The sequence below is a fragment of the Antechinus flavipes genome, chromosome 5, assembly GCF_016432865.1.
Source record: "Antechinus flavipes isolate AdamAnt ecotype Samford, QLD, Australia chromosome 5, AdamAnt_v2, whole genome shotgun sequence".
In the NCBI taxonomy this organism is placed as follows: Eukaryota; Metazoa; Chordata; class Mammalia; order Dasyuromorphia; family Dasyuridae; genus Antechinus; species Antechinus flavipes.
The window spans coordinates 36,525,364-36,539,486 of NC_067402.1; the positions used below are offsets into that span (position 1 = coordinate 36,525,364).

The 14,123-nt window shown below is 39.3% G+C and overlaps 1 protein-coding gene across 1 annotated transcript in view; it reads left to right on the forward strand.

Annotated features, from left to right (window-relative positions):
• Positions 1-14,123, forward strand: part of LOC127538524 (collagen alpha-4(VI) chain-like) — a 55,899-nt gene that overhangs the window by 33,323 nt on the left and 8,453 nt on the right. Inside the window, exons 16-18 of the mRNA XM_051962340.1 lie at positions 1,947-2,000; positions 2,110-2,145; positions 9,887-9,949. Coding sequence (XP_051818300.1) covers positions 1,947-2,000; positions 2,110-2,145; positions 9,887-9,949 — 153 coding nt within the window. The remainder of the gene's footprint in view (positions 1-1,946; positions 2,001-2,109; positions 2,146-9,886; positions 9,950-14,123) is intronic.

Consider the following 14,123-nt stretch of genomic DNA (forward strand, 5'->3'; position numbering starts at 1 on the left):
CTTTGAGGCATTGAGAAGTTAAGAAATCGTCACTCCGGGGTATTTGAATCCATGTCTTCTTGACTCCCAGTGCAGAGCTCTCCCCACTCTACTGCCTTTCATAAGAGTATACATTTTAGGGCATGTGCACTATCAGAGGAAGTTCCTTAATTGGAGCTCTTTGTATCAACTCAATGGCAGACATGGCTGCCTTCCCTTCCTGTATGTTCAATTTAAAGTTGCACTGAGCCGTTCCTTTTCAGCCACAGCTGGTCAGTGGCAAGTTCCCAGCTTAAAGAAAGTTGGAAGCTGCTCCTTTTTGTGGAAGCTACCTCGTGGTCTCAGTCGTGGGCCTAGAATAGCTCCTATTTTTCATTTTGCTGTGAGGGGAGACAATAATTATCTTCCAAGCCATCCTCCATAGCTCAGTCTTCTTCAGCTCAGTTCATTTTTCTTAAATATCATCCAACTTGACTAGTATTGAACAAACTAGCATTTGTTCAACAACAAATTGAACAAACAAGAAAAATTTGGTTTATTCTGGTGTGGATCTCAGCTCACCCTGGAAAAACCTCAATGATGGACACCTTGTCTTCAGGATAGCCTTGGATCGCCATTTGTTCCTCCAGGGAGAGTAGGTTGAGGATCCCTTCTTGAGACCTTGGATTGCCTCCTCCATCAAGCCGTTGCCATTCTCATCAGCAAATTTATTGATGACTCAGTGCTCGCAGAGCCCACTGTGAGCTGCCCAGACTAAGGGAGTACTCTGCCCTCTGTCCCACATGGGGAGTAGGTGACACCAGCATGAAGCATGTAGGAGGTAAAGGGCCAATATTGAAAGGCAGAGGTGGCGGAGACCTCGAAGAGCATCAGCAACAGCTGCTCACATTTCTGTAGAACTTCAGGGTTTGGGCAGCACTTTACATGCCTCAGGCCATTCTACCCCATGAGCTGGGAGCTGCAGACCCAGTCCAGTCCAGTCCATCCACCGAGCACCCATTTGTTCCCCACCACGTGCTGGGCACGGGTCCTGGGGAGAGAAGAGAGAAATGAGTCTTGTTTGCTCTCAAGGGACTTCCCTTTGATGTTGGATGGTGGGGGAGGAGAGGAGGTACAGCATATAAACAGGAAAGTAAACGCAGCATAATCTGAGAAAGAAATGAGCACCAGCAAATATGGAGCTCAAGAAAGATTTTCCGTAGGAAATGGCACTAGGGTGGATCTTTAGGGGCAGCTAGAGGTGCAGAGGACAGAACACTAGGCAGGGAGGTGGGAAGAAGACCTGAGTTCAAATGAGACCTTAGATGTCTTATGTGACCCTGGCAAGTCATTTACTCTGCTTGACTCAGTTTACTTCACTGTGAAATGGAGACAATAGTAACACCTACCCTCCCAGGGTTGCAGTGAGCATCTAGTGAGATATTGGAGATTAAGTTCTATAGACACCGGGCCAGTGAGTGCTAGGGGTGGATTTATAAGCATGGGTGTTTCAGATGCCGAGTACAGCACTCTTGCCACCTTGTCCTGTCTCCCTTCACACCTCCCTTCAGGCTTAATTTCTTCATTTTATAGATTTAGAATCTTGGGACCGGAGAGGTCTTAACTTCTCAGTGTGGCTGATGGAAAGGTGCAAGCCCATTGTGATTAATAAAGCTTTTAGTAGAACCAAGCTTTGAAAGAAAGATCCCATTAGATTTACATCTAGATGGAGTTTGGAGAAGCCATCAGTTTAATATTCTGATATTTTCCATGGAGAAACTGAGGACCAGAGAGTTCAAGTGAAGTTACAGAGGTAGTCGGGGGCAAAGCCGATGTCTGCACACACGTTCTGAGGCTCCGGATTCCGTGCTCCTCCTGCAGGACGTCTGGAGCACCCTGTAATTTAGAAATGCTGCATTTGGCTGTTATTTGATTGGAGAGAACCAACAAGAAAATGTGAATAAATCCAAACTCCTTTTATTTTTCAGGGAAAACCGGGGCGACATGCTCAGGGAGGCATGCCTGGAGACCGAGGTTCTAATGTAAGTATAACCGGAGCTTGACACTGTTTTCTTTGGGACTCAGTTTAAAAAAAAAAATCTCCCATCAACCTTCTACTAACTGAAATTGTTCTTTTTTATTTTTCCTCAGGGCCCAAGAGGTAGAAAGGGTCTTCCTGGAGTGCAGGTTGGTGCTTTTCAGAACAGAGATATTTATGTTGTTCTCTCACTTGTGACCATTTGACCCTGCGGTCCATAGAAGTGGTATCTGTATTTTTTATGGACACGATTTGACCTTCTGTTCAGTTTCATAAAGATGATTTGGAAGTTTTGGATTTTGGGGGGACATTTTCCATAGGCATAGAGAAGTTTATATTGTTTTTTTCCTTGATTGTTTTGTTTATGAAGGCATTTTGTAGAGTTTTTATTTATTAAGCTCCTACTATGTGTCTGGAGTTTTTCATTTATAAAGAAATTTTCTAGAATTTTTCATTTATTAAGCTCCTATTGTGTATCTAGAGTTTTTATGAAGGAGTTTTTAAGAGTTTTTCATTTACTGAGCTCTTACTATATGTCTAGAGTTTTCATTTATTAAGCTATGTGTCAGGTACTATGATAAGTGCTTTACAAATATCATCTCAATCTGGTTCTCACAACAGCCTTGAGAGATAGGTGCTATTATTATCCATGTTTTACAATTAAGGAAACAGAGGCAGACACAGATGAGTGACTTGCCCAGTACCTATAACTAGTAAGTGTCAAAGTACATTTGAACTCAGCTCTTTCAGACTCTAGGCCCAGTGCTCTGTGCTTTGTGGCATCCCCCTGTGCCTTTAAAAGAAACTCAATATCTTTCAATAAGGGCCACTTAGCTCTTAAGTTCTTAAATAGGAGTAGATTTTAGAGCTTAAACTTAGAAAATTCCTGGGTGAGAGAGGGCCAAGAGAGTAAGTGACTTGTCTCAAGTCCCACCAGCGGTGTTTGTCAGAGGTCGGACTCACCCTTCTGGTTCCAAGGTCATTTCTCTCTTCTCTACACCCCGATGCCTCTTGACTAATAAGAATGATTAAGGGGGTAAGGAACTGACTACAATTAGGAGCAACAAGTGAATGTTAAAGGAGATTCCATAGAGGAGAAAATGCCCAAATTATTAGAGCTGTCTAAAATGGAAGAGGTAGTTACAAGAGATAATGAGTTTCCTGTTAATTAAAGTATTCAAGTAGAGGTATTTATGAGCCTCATGATTTGTGTGGGACTTGGATTTGATTGAGCTCTGAGATCCCCAATAACTCGGTTAATCAATCTATGGCACTGACTTGAAGAGGTGACGGTTATGCACTGAAGTCAAGAGAAAACCTTGTTACTGACAGTAACAATTTCCTGGGCTAGCAGAGAATTTCCAGAAGTTCTCCTAATGCTGACAGAATGATGGGGTGGGCGTGCTGGAGAGTTAACTCTCGGGGAGTTTGTGATGGATTAAGAGTAGAGTCTGAGTTACAGAGGCTGGAGAGCATGTCAAAGTAAAGGATGAAGCGTCTGTCTGCTTTTATGGAGGCTGAGATTAACTGTGAATCAGTGTGAATGACTGCCGGTAGCAATGGGTGTCTAGTCTGATTCCAAATTGCTGGCCAAGGGGAAGGGGCACTTCGAGTCTTCAGCTGAAACTCTCCAGGTTGGGGAACACAGAGAGAGGGAATCCTGGGGAAATGGAGAAGCTGATTCAGCCCATTAGTGCTACCAACCCTGGGAGTGCATGCATATTGGGTCCTAGAGTTACTCCCTGCAAAGTGATCGCAGCACTCTTTTAAGAGCAAATAGAATTGTTTTTGTTATTTAGTTATTTCAATCATGTCAGATTCTTCATGACTTCATTTTGGAGTTTTCTTGGCAGAGATACTGGAGTAGTTGGCCATTTCCTTCTGCAGTTCATTTTACAGATGAGGTAACTGAGGCAGGCAGGATTAAGTGATTTGTCCAAGGTCACACAGCTAGGAAGTGTCTAAGGCCAGATTTAAACTCAAGTTTTCCTGACCTCAGGGCCAGCACTCTTTCTACTGTATCACCTAGCTGCCCTGCATTCATTTTCTATATGGTTTGTATATTCACATAAAGTATCCCCAAAGTCTTAATATAGTTTTAAGCTTTAGTAACTTCAGAAGTGTAAATTTTACAAAATTATAGCAGATGAATTTATAAACAACTCATAAAACATTTCAAACTTGTGAACTTTTAAAAATTTCTAGAAAAAATTTAAAAAATGATTGAAACTTTAAAATATTTTGTTTCTTATTAGAATTCAGTATAACGATTGTCCTATGGATTTTTTTTAAATAAAAACTTTCCCTAGTTGCTGCTCAGAGACTGAAAGCATTACATTTGAAGTCCTAGCCTTAAAATCATTAAGAAATGAGAGTTTAATGACAATTTTGACATGATCTCACAAGAAAACATCTAATAGAGCTAGATCAGGAAACTGAGGAGGCCACGCAAGAGAACTTCCTCTACCAATCCTCTGGACCAAGAAGGGGTCATCCAGAAACTCACACATGCAATGCATAAAGTACTCTATGTTGTTAAAATGAAAATGAAAACTTTATCACTTAAAATGTACAAAACTAAGTAAGTATAGGAGACATTTAAATACTTGAAACTTTCAAATTATGTTTTAAAAAAAAGTTATACAACTTAAATCTTTTTTTTATTTTGTTATATATATTTTATTTTATTTTATAATAACTTTATATTGACAGAATCCATGCCAGGGTAATTTTTTTTACAACATTATCCCTTGCACTCGCTTCTGTTCCGATTTTTCCCCTTCTTCCCTCCACCCCCTCCCCTAGATGGCAAGCAGTCCTATATGTGTTAGATATGTACAACTTACATCTTTGAAGTCATTAAAAATTAAAATTAAAAAAGACTTTAGGAATACACATACATATGCACACTATCTCTCCTGATAGAATGTAAACTCCTTGGGACTTGGACTTACTGCTTTTAATTTGTATCCCTAGCACTTAACATTGTCCCTGGCTCATAGTAAATACTTGTTTTAATGTTTGAGTAATTACCCTTAGCATTTACCATTGGCCATACCCCTGGAATGCTCAGGATATATTCCCAGAATCCAGCCAAGTGCTCTCCTGGATTTTCTGTATGGGGGTAGTCTGAGGTTGGACCCTTTAACTCTGAGCACAGGTGGCAATAGGCGTGGTACTTAGATATCAGGCTTCTTGGATACAAAGGAAAGGGAATAAGTTGAAAATAAAGCAGATAAGCTACCCACCTTTGGAATTGTTTTGAATCATTGTATTTTAGCTCCTTTATTTTCATCAGCAGAGCAGAAAAGAAACATACCGAGAGCTTGCTGGCCTTAGCTTTGGAGAAACTGGGCTGCTCTGAACAATTAAAAGGTTTCCTCCTTTGGGATATTTTTTTAGAATATGGTGTTCTCTATTTTTCCCTGGCTCTTTATTGAATATAATTTTTATTGCATTGTGGTCTGAAAAGGAAGCATTTACCATTTCTGCCTTTCTGCATTTGATTTTGAGGTTTTTTGCCCTAATACATGGTCAGTTTTTGTATAGGTGCCATGTACTGTCAAGAAAAAGGTATATTCCTTTCTGTCCCTATTCAATTTTCTCCAGCAGTTTATCATATCTAGGTTTTCTAAGATGCTATTAACCTTCCTAGTTTCTTTCTTGTTTATTTTGTGGTTAGATTTGTCTGATTCTGAGAGGGGAAGGTTAAGGTCCCCCACTAGAATAGTTTTGCTGTCTATTTCTTCCTGTAATTGGCTTAAAATTTTCTCCAGGAATTTGCCTGCTCTACCATTTGATGCATACACATTTAGTATTGTTAGTACTTCATTATTTACAGTTCCCTTTATCAAAATGTACTTTCCTTCTTTATCTCTTTTAATAAGATCTATTTTTACTTTTGCTTTATCTGGTATCAGAATTGCTACCCTGATTTTTTTTTTTTTTACTTTAGCTTAAGCATAATAAATTCTGTTCTAGCCAGAATATAGTGTTCTATTCAACAGGATACCCACTAGACAAATATTGGGAGATCCTAGGATTATCTCTCTTGTTGCTGAGCCATATTTTGGTTATTTTAAATTTTCAGAAGTCTTTATTCTGGAAATTACACATATTTTCCCTCCTTATTTATGCAGTATTTCTGGGTCTTCTGTCCATCAAGCCCTGAACAGATAAGACTGGTTAGAGAGGTTGAGGCACACATAGGACAGGTGAGACACAGGAAGACCTTTAGTAAGAAGGGTAGAGGGGAGTGGTCATGGCTGCTTCACATATCCAGGGGGATGAATGCTTACCAGTAAATGAGCCTGGCAGCCTAAGATGGGGCAAAGAGAAGAGGTATAATCCTGGGGAGGTTCATTATGCCAGTCCCAGAGCCAGCCTCCCTGATAGTAAAGCTTTAAATGTCAATTATCCCTTGAGATGGCATTGTGATAGAACTTTCTTGGTTAGAGTGCTGTCCACGGTCCTGGTTCTGGGATGGGATTCTGTCATCTATTCCAGCCTGATTCTCTATGCACATTTCAAATATGTGGCACGAGAGTAACCAGCTCCTGAGAATTTCTAAAGACAAAATTAGTCTCAGACAACTAGCTATTTACCCCTGGGCAAGTCACATAATGTGTCTGCCTCAATTTCCTCACCTTTAAAATGGGGATAATAATAGTACCTACCTCCCAGGGTTGTTGTGAGAACCATTTGAGATAATAGTTGTAGGGCACTCAGCACAATGCCTGGTACATAGGAACTGCTTAATAAATGCTGGTTCATTTACTTTCCCCTTGAACTGTAGCAGGTAAGAGAAAATAGAGAGCTTTGTTGTTGTTGTTGTTGTTTGTTGATATTTTAACATATAACATATATTTAACATATAAATTTCCTAATTCATTGTGTCAAACTTCTTGGAGGGCATAAAGTTGCATAGAATGGACAGGAATAACATCATGGTGCCATGGAATGTATAAAGGATGTGGTTTCACCTGAACTTGGGTTCAAAGTCTGGCTCTGCCTCTGTCTGTCAGCTCTTAGGGAAACTACTTCATTTATCTCTGCCCTTGTTTCCTCATCTATAGAATAAGGAATGGAGTAGATGCCCTCTGAGTTCTCTTCTACCTCTAACTCTGTCTTCTTCACTGTCCCCTTACACTTGGGCATGTGGCTATTCGCGTCATTGGAAGGAATGCCCCTCAGATGGAATTAGAGTTCTGTTGGAATCCTGGATATGACACACACTGACATAACAATTTCATGTGTGATGAGTGGCAAAGTACCGTGTTTTTTTGTTGTTTTTGTTTTTTTTTTACTACTGTAGGTTTTGTTTAAGAGAGCCACTGAGGTCACATTAGGTGTCCGATATTGAGAACAATTAAATGGTCCAGTGCAAAGACTGCTTGAATTGGAGTCAGAAAGACCTGTTCAGATTCTGCTTTGGACATTGACATGGCTGTGTCTGTGGGCAGGTCCCTGGATTTCTCTCACCTTCAGTTTGTTTATTTGTAAAAGTAGATACTAACAGCACCTAAATTATCGGCTTGTTGAAGGGATGAAAAATAGAGAATATTTATAAAATGCCTTGCAAACAAAGTGCTATAGAAGATTAGCTATTATTATCATATTTGAGAGAATCTACTAGGTGAATTCTCATTCTTCTGGCTGTCCTTGAAAGTTAGCCATAGATGAGCCCAATGAAGGAGAAGTAGCAGATTTCTATTTATTGACTGCATGGTTTTCATATGACTTAATGATAATGGTATCAGTGTTATCTACAGAGATTTTCCTCTTTCCTTCCTGAAGGAAAGATACTGAGACTGCGGCGCAGAAAGAGCTTAACCTAGTGTTTTTCCAGAATACCAGATGGAAAGTCCCTTATACTCCTACTCCTCCTCCTCTTCCTCTTTCCTTCTCTTCCTCCTCCTTATTTCTGTTTTCTCTAACCCTTTGAATTTTATCCTTTCTAGCAAAGAATGAACCCCACCAGCTGTATTTCTCATTCTTTTTTCTGCAGTCCAAGAATACTGTGTAGGAGGGAAAGATTTTGTTCTGGAAGCTGTGGCCCCATTGGAATAATAATAAGTTCCAGGGAAACTCACTTGTTTGCTTTGAGGACATTATTCATGAGACTGACCACTTTTATAGTTCACACAATATCTTGCATCCCATGGGATATATGAGTTTTTAAATGTATTTGATGAAAAATCACGGTGTCCATTAAGAAGAATAGTTGGAACAACCAACATGCTGATCTTATACACTGAACACTTTTTTATTTTTTTAATCCATATTTTTAAATTGGCAGAACATATGCATGGGTAATTTTTTTATGACATTATCCCTGGCACTCACTTCTGTTCTGACTTTTTCCTTCCCTCCCTTCACCCCCTCCCCTAGATGGCAAGCAGTTTTATACATGTTAAATATGTTATAGTATATCCTAGATACAATATATGTGTGCAGAACCAAACAGTTCTCTTGTTGCACAGGAAGAGTTGGATTCAGAAGATAAAAAATAACCTGAGAAGGAGAACAAAAATGCAAACAGTCCACATTCATTTCCCAGTGTTCCTTCTCTGGGTGTAGTTGATTCTGTCCATCATTGATCAATTGAAACTGAATTAGATCTTCTCTTTGTCGAAGAAATCCACTTCCATCAGAATATACCCTCATACAGTATTGTTGTTGAATTCTATAATGATCTCCCAGTTCTGCTCATTTCACTTACCATCAGTTCATGGAAGTCTCTCCAAGCCTCTCTGTATTCATCCTGCTGGTCATTTCTTATAGAACGATAACATTCATATACCACAGTTTACCCAGCCATTCTCCAATTGATGGGCATCCATTCATTTTCCAGCTTCTAGCTACTACAAACAGGGCTGCCACAAACATTTTGGTACATATAGGTCCCTTTCCCTTCTTTGAGATCTCTTTGGGATATAAGCCCAGTAGTAGCACTGCTGGATCAAATGGTATGTACAGTTTGATAACTTTTTGAGCATAGCACTGAACACTTTTTTAAAAAAATTTTTAAATAACTTTTTATTGATAGAAGGCATGCCAGGGTAATTTTTTACAGCATTATCCCTTGCATTCACTTCTGTTCCGATTTTTCCCCTCCCTCCCTCCACCCCTTCCCCCAGATGGCAAGAGTCCTTTACATGTTGAATGGGTTGCAGTATATCCTAGATACAATATATGTGTGCAGAACCGAACAGTTTTCTTGTTGCACAGGGAGAATTGGATTCAGAAGGTATAAATAACTGAGAAGAAAAACAAAAATGCAAGCAGTTTATATTCATTTCCCAGTGTTCTTTCTCTGGGTGTAGCTGCTTCTGTCCATCTTTGATCAATTAAGGCTCTCTTTATCGAAGAGATCCACTTCCATCAGAATACATTCTCAAACAGTATCGTTGTTGAGGTATATAATAATCTCCTGGTTCTGCTTATTTCACTCAGCATCAGTTCATGTAAGTCTCGCCAGTCCTCTCTGTATTCATCCTGCTGGTCATTTCTTACAGAACAATAATATTCCATAACATTCATATACCACAATTTACTCAACCATTCTCCAATTGATGGACATCATTCATTTTCCAGCTTCTAGTCACTACAAACAGGGCTGCCACAAACATTTTGGCACATACAGGTCTCTTTCCCTTCTTTAGTATCTCTTTGGGGTATAAGCCCAGTAGAAACACTGCTGGATCAAAGGGTATGCACAGTTTGATAACTTTTTGAGTATAGTTCCAAATTGCTCTCCAGAATGGCTGGATGAGCACTGAACACTTTTTAAAAAGCTAAATACAACAGTTCACCAAAGAGATGTATATTTTTCTTGCTCCCATCTTTAGCAGCCTGACATCTATTTCTGCTTTCTGTTCATCTTTGCAGGGTGTGCCTGGAGAAACTGGTATACATGGCTACAGTGGAGTTCGTGGACATCCAGGCTTGGAGGTTGGTCCAACACAGTCTAACTTACCTTCAGTGGTGATAGTTTTGATTTTGCTTTATTTTTATTTTTGCTCTCTTCTACTGTTCTTTGATAATTTGTTTTAGAAGGCAGTAAATCATTCTCTCTTTTAAGTCTAAATAAAATTGACCTCGGGAATCCTTTTTATTGATGCCTTCTGGAAAGGGGAAGGGGCTGCATATTTTTCAGTCTTTCTTCTTAGAATTTACCAAAAAGCTGTCTATAATGTCAAATCAACAAGCATATATTAAGGTGCCTATATGCTAGGTGCCTTGCTAAGCCCTGGGAATACAAAGAAAGACAAATATCATTGCCCTCATGGTGCTTCCTATATAAAGGAGGACAATATGCAAACAGCTATATAAAAACTACACACACACACATACACACACACACAATGCATGTATATGTTATACATATGAGTCATGTATGTATGTGTACATGCGATATATAATGTGTAAAAGATAATCTCGCAGGAAAGGCACTAACATTCAGGAAGACCTTGATCAGGAAGGGCTTCTTTGCAAAGGTGTGATTTTAGCTGAGATCTAGAAGGAAGCCAGGGCGACTACGAGGCAGAAGAATTAGGCATGGAGGCAGCCAATGAAAATTCCAGGAGTCTGGAGATGGAGTATTGTCGGGGAGACACAGCAAGGAAGTTGCAGAATACTTCAAGAGGAATAAACAGTAAAAAGAATAAGAAAGTAGGAAAGGACCAGGCTGTCAAGGTAAAATGGAAATTCAAACAGAATTTTGATTTATTTGTAGACTTGTTACAGAGTTTGTATTGAGTGTGTATGGGAGGCAAGAACAGATCTATTCTGTAGGACAATCAGTTTGACAATGGAGTGGCAGATGGACTCGAGCAGGGGAGACTTGAGACAGAGAAAAACCCAACAAGTCAAGCGTGGGGTGATAAGGACCTTTCTCAGGGTGGCAACAGCATCCTAGGAGGGAGCAGAATGCATGTGAGAGATGTTGCCAAGTTAGAATTGATAAGATTTGGCAACAGGTTAGATGCCTACAAAAAGTTAGGAGTTAGGAAGACCCGGGTTTACCTTTGGCCTCAAACACTCATTCGCTGGGTGACTCTGGACAAATCATTTCACCTCAGTTTGCCTTAATCCATGGAGAAAGGAAATGGCAAACTCCTTCAGTCTCTGCCAAGAAAACCCCGGGGATGGTGTTGGTGGGCTGTGGTCCACAGGGGCGAACATGACAGAACAACTGAACAATAGCATCGTATCTATCTGCCCATCTCCCACGAAAGATTTCCAGAATTTCCCATCAATTCGCTGGGAAAAATGAGACAAGCAAGTTGTTTCCATTTTGTGAAAGAGTAGAGAGAGCTGAATTATGTAACTCTTCAGGTAGCTTAGCTAGCATCTACACAGAGAGTTAGGGTTTGCAAGTAGCTTTCTCTGCTTGTGTCATCTGATCTGTGCTTACATTTAATATGGAAACTGAGGCCCTGAAAGGTCCTCGTCATGGGATCAAAGTCCAGATCTCAATTGTACCATGCTGCCTCCCTTTGTCTCCTGTAAACAGAAGATCCTAAATTGGAAATCGAGGAAGCTCTGAATGAAAATTTTTAACTGCCCATCTCTTCTACAAATACCAAATATTGTGGCTGTTAATTGATTTCAGATATTTTTAAATGAAAGGAAAGATTCTGTAAGTAAATTTCAATATTGTGTTGGACCAGTCTCTAGATTTCAAAATTGTGTAATCCCATGGCCTGCTTCTTTCATCCTGTGTGACTTAGAGCAAATCTCATTATAAAATAAGATTGTTGGATTACTTCAAGGATTGTTAACTTGGAAAGATGGATCTAGGAACTTAAAAAAAATTTTTTTTTGATAACTATATTTCAACATAAGTGGTTTTCTTTGTAATTCTATGTATGTATTTTACATATTTGAAAACATTCAGAGAATAGGATCTATAGCCTCCACCAGACTATGCCAAAGGAACACCTAAAAGATTAAGAACTCAGTCACTAAAGTCCTTTCTAACTGCATCTTATGATTTCATCAGTTCTTTAACTGAAACTTTCAGATCAAACGATTATCAGCAAGAAAAATATGTCACATGTGTGAACTAGAAAATATTTGATTATAGATCATGTTTACTTTATCATGGAAATAAATGCCCTAACTCAAGAGGAAGAAACTAGAGGTTTGGGGAAATCGTCTTATATATGTTCATTAGTTTTATTAAACTGTGTTCGCCCTTTCTTTTCTTATTCTTTATTACAAGGGATGATTCTTTGGAGAGGGAGAGAGAGGTAGATACTTGGAAATGAAAGTCATATAAAAACAATCTCAAAACATATACAGAGAAGAAAAAATTTATCAGTGGCTTACAGTAACTTTCTAGCACCCTCTCTCCCACCTGAGAGTTCCCACCTGAACTCTCCTCTTTTCCTACCTCTCTATATTACAGGGTTTTTTGAGTTGGTAACCATGCTTCTGATAATGATTCAAGGAGAAATCAATAAAGCCTCTCCATACTTGTACTTATTCTGTTGAGATGTAGCTGTGCAGCTCAATTTAGGGAGATAGCTTCCAATATTTCACTAAGTAGCTTGCTTGCCAAAATCAATGAGGCTGAGACCAGAAAGGGGTTCACAGTAGCTCCATGGAAAAATAAAGCATTGAAAATCAATAAGGAAAAGGAGGTTAGGGAGAAAATGAGTGACTCTCAATGCACTACATTTTGGGGCTAGTCTGGACAGCAGAAATGGATATTCATTTTGTTGACATTGTGAACATAAGAGTCTCAACCTTTTGCAAACACAGCTTCTCAGCCTTTGTCCTTGACATGTAAAGAGATGTATGGTGTTTCTTCGAATGAGTTTCTTCCCTCAGTATTTAAGAAAAATTAGATTGACTTTTTCATGATAACCAATAAAAAGACTGGGCCCTGGAAACAAATAGAGGACAAATTCAGAAGGTTCACAAATTCTGGCTTGGTTGTGTTCTGTGTTTATATTTTTAAACCAATCCAGTAAAATTTATTAAACTAGAAAAATGACGTTATATCAGGAACTTACTTGATTAAGCATCATTTGGACCTATCACTTTCCTTTCTCCTATTTGCTCTCATTTCTTGCTGTGTATATTTGAATTAATTGTTCTGCCATTACCCGAGAGTAGTATAGGCACCCCTCCCTTAATTTCCCCAACTCTTGAGCTCATGCTAGAAAGCTAGATCCCCAGAGGGGTATATATTACTACTTACAGGGTTCTGGGGGTAACTCATGAGGGTAGCTGTTCTCCTAATTCTGTAGCTCTTGAGCCCCTATCCATGTTCCATGATCAGTTTAGCCAGCTGACACTATTAACTCTTAACAAAGACATTTACTCCACAATCAAAGCAAGAATAATACTTATATAGCATTTCATCTATAAACCCATTTTCCAAATAAAAGCAGTGTTCATAGAAAGGGTGAACACAAAGTTGAATTGTAGTGAGGCATGTGTGACCAAGGCAATTCGCATCCCTACAATTGTGGGTCTCAATATCCTTTCTTCTTCTCAGGGACAGTTTTCACAAAGTTCAGTGACAGATGTGGTATTTGTATAGGATAGGAGCTCTCCTGCTAGGCTGGGCTTTGTCTCTCCATTGCCTGAGTCATTCTGGATTATTCCCCCCTCTCTCTACACACACACACGCACATACACACACACACACACACACACACACATGCACACACACATGTATGTGTATATATATACCTCTCTGTTACCTGAGTCATTCTGGATTCTTTTCTCTCTCTAGATATATAAATATAGATATAGATATAGATATAGATATAGATATAGATATAGATATAGATATAGATATTCACTGTCCACATCATCCAAATAACTGGTAGTTCACACAGAAATATAGCTTATCTTCAGCAGGCTCTGAAGTCTTTTTTTTTTTTATCTCTCCTCTGCATTTGGTTCAGGGCTGGGTCTTGTCAGCGAAAGTCATCACTCTAACTTATGGTTATTGCTGTTGTTATTAAGTACCTGCTACGTGTAAGACATGTGCTAAGCAATGTGCATACAAAGACAACATGAGAAACAATTCCTGCCCTTAAGGAAATTGTATTCTACAAGAACAGGTTTTGTACCATGGATCCCTTTGGCAGTGTCTGGTGAAACT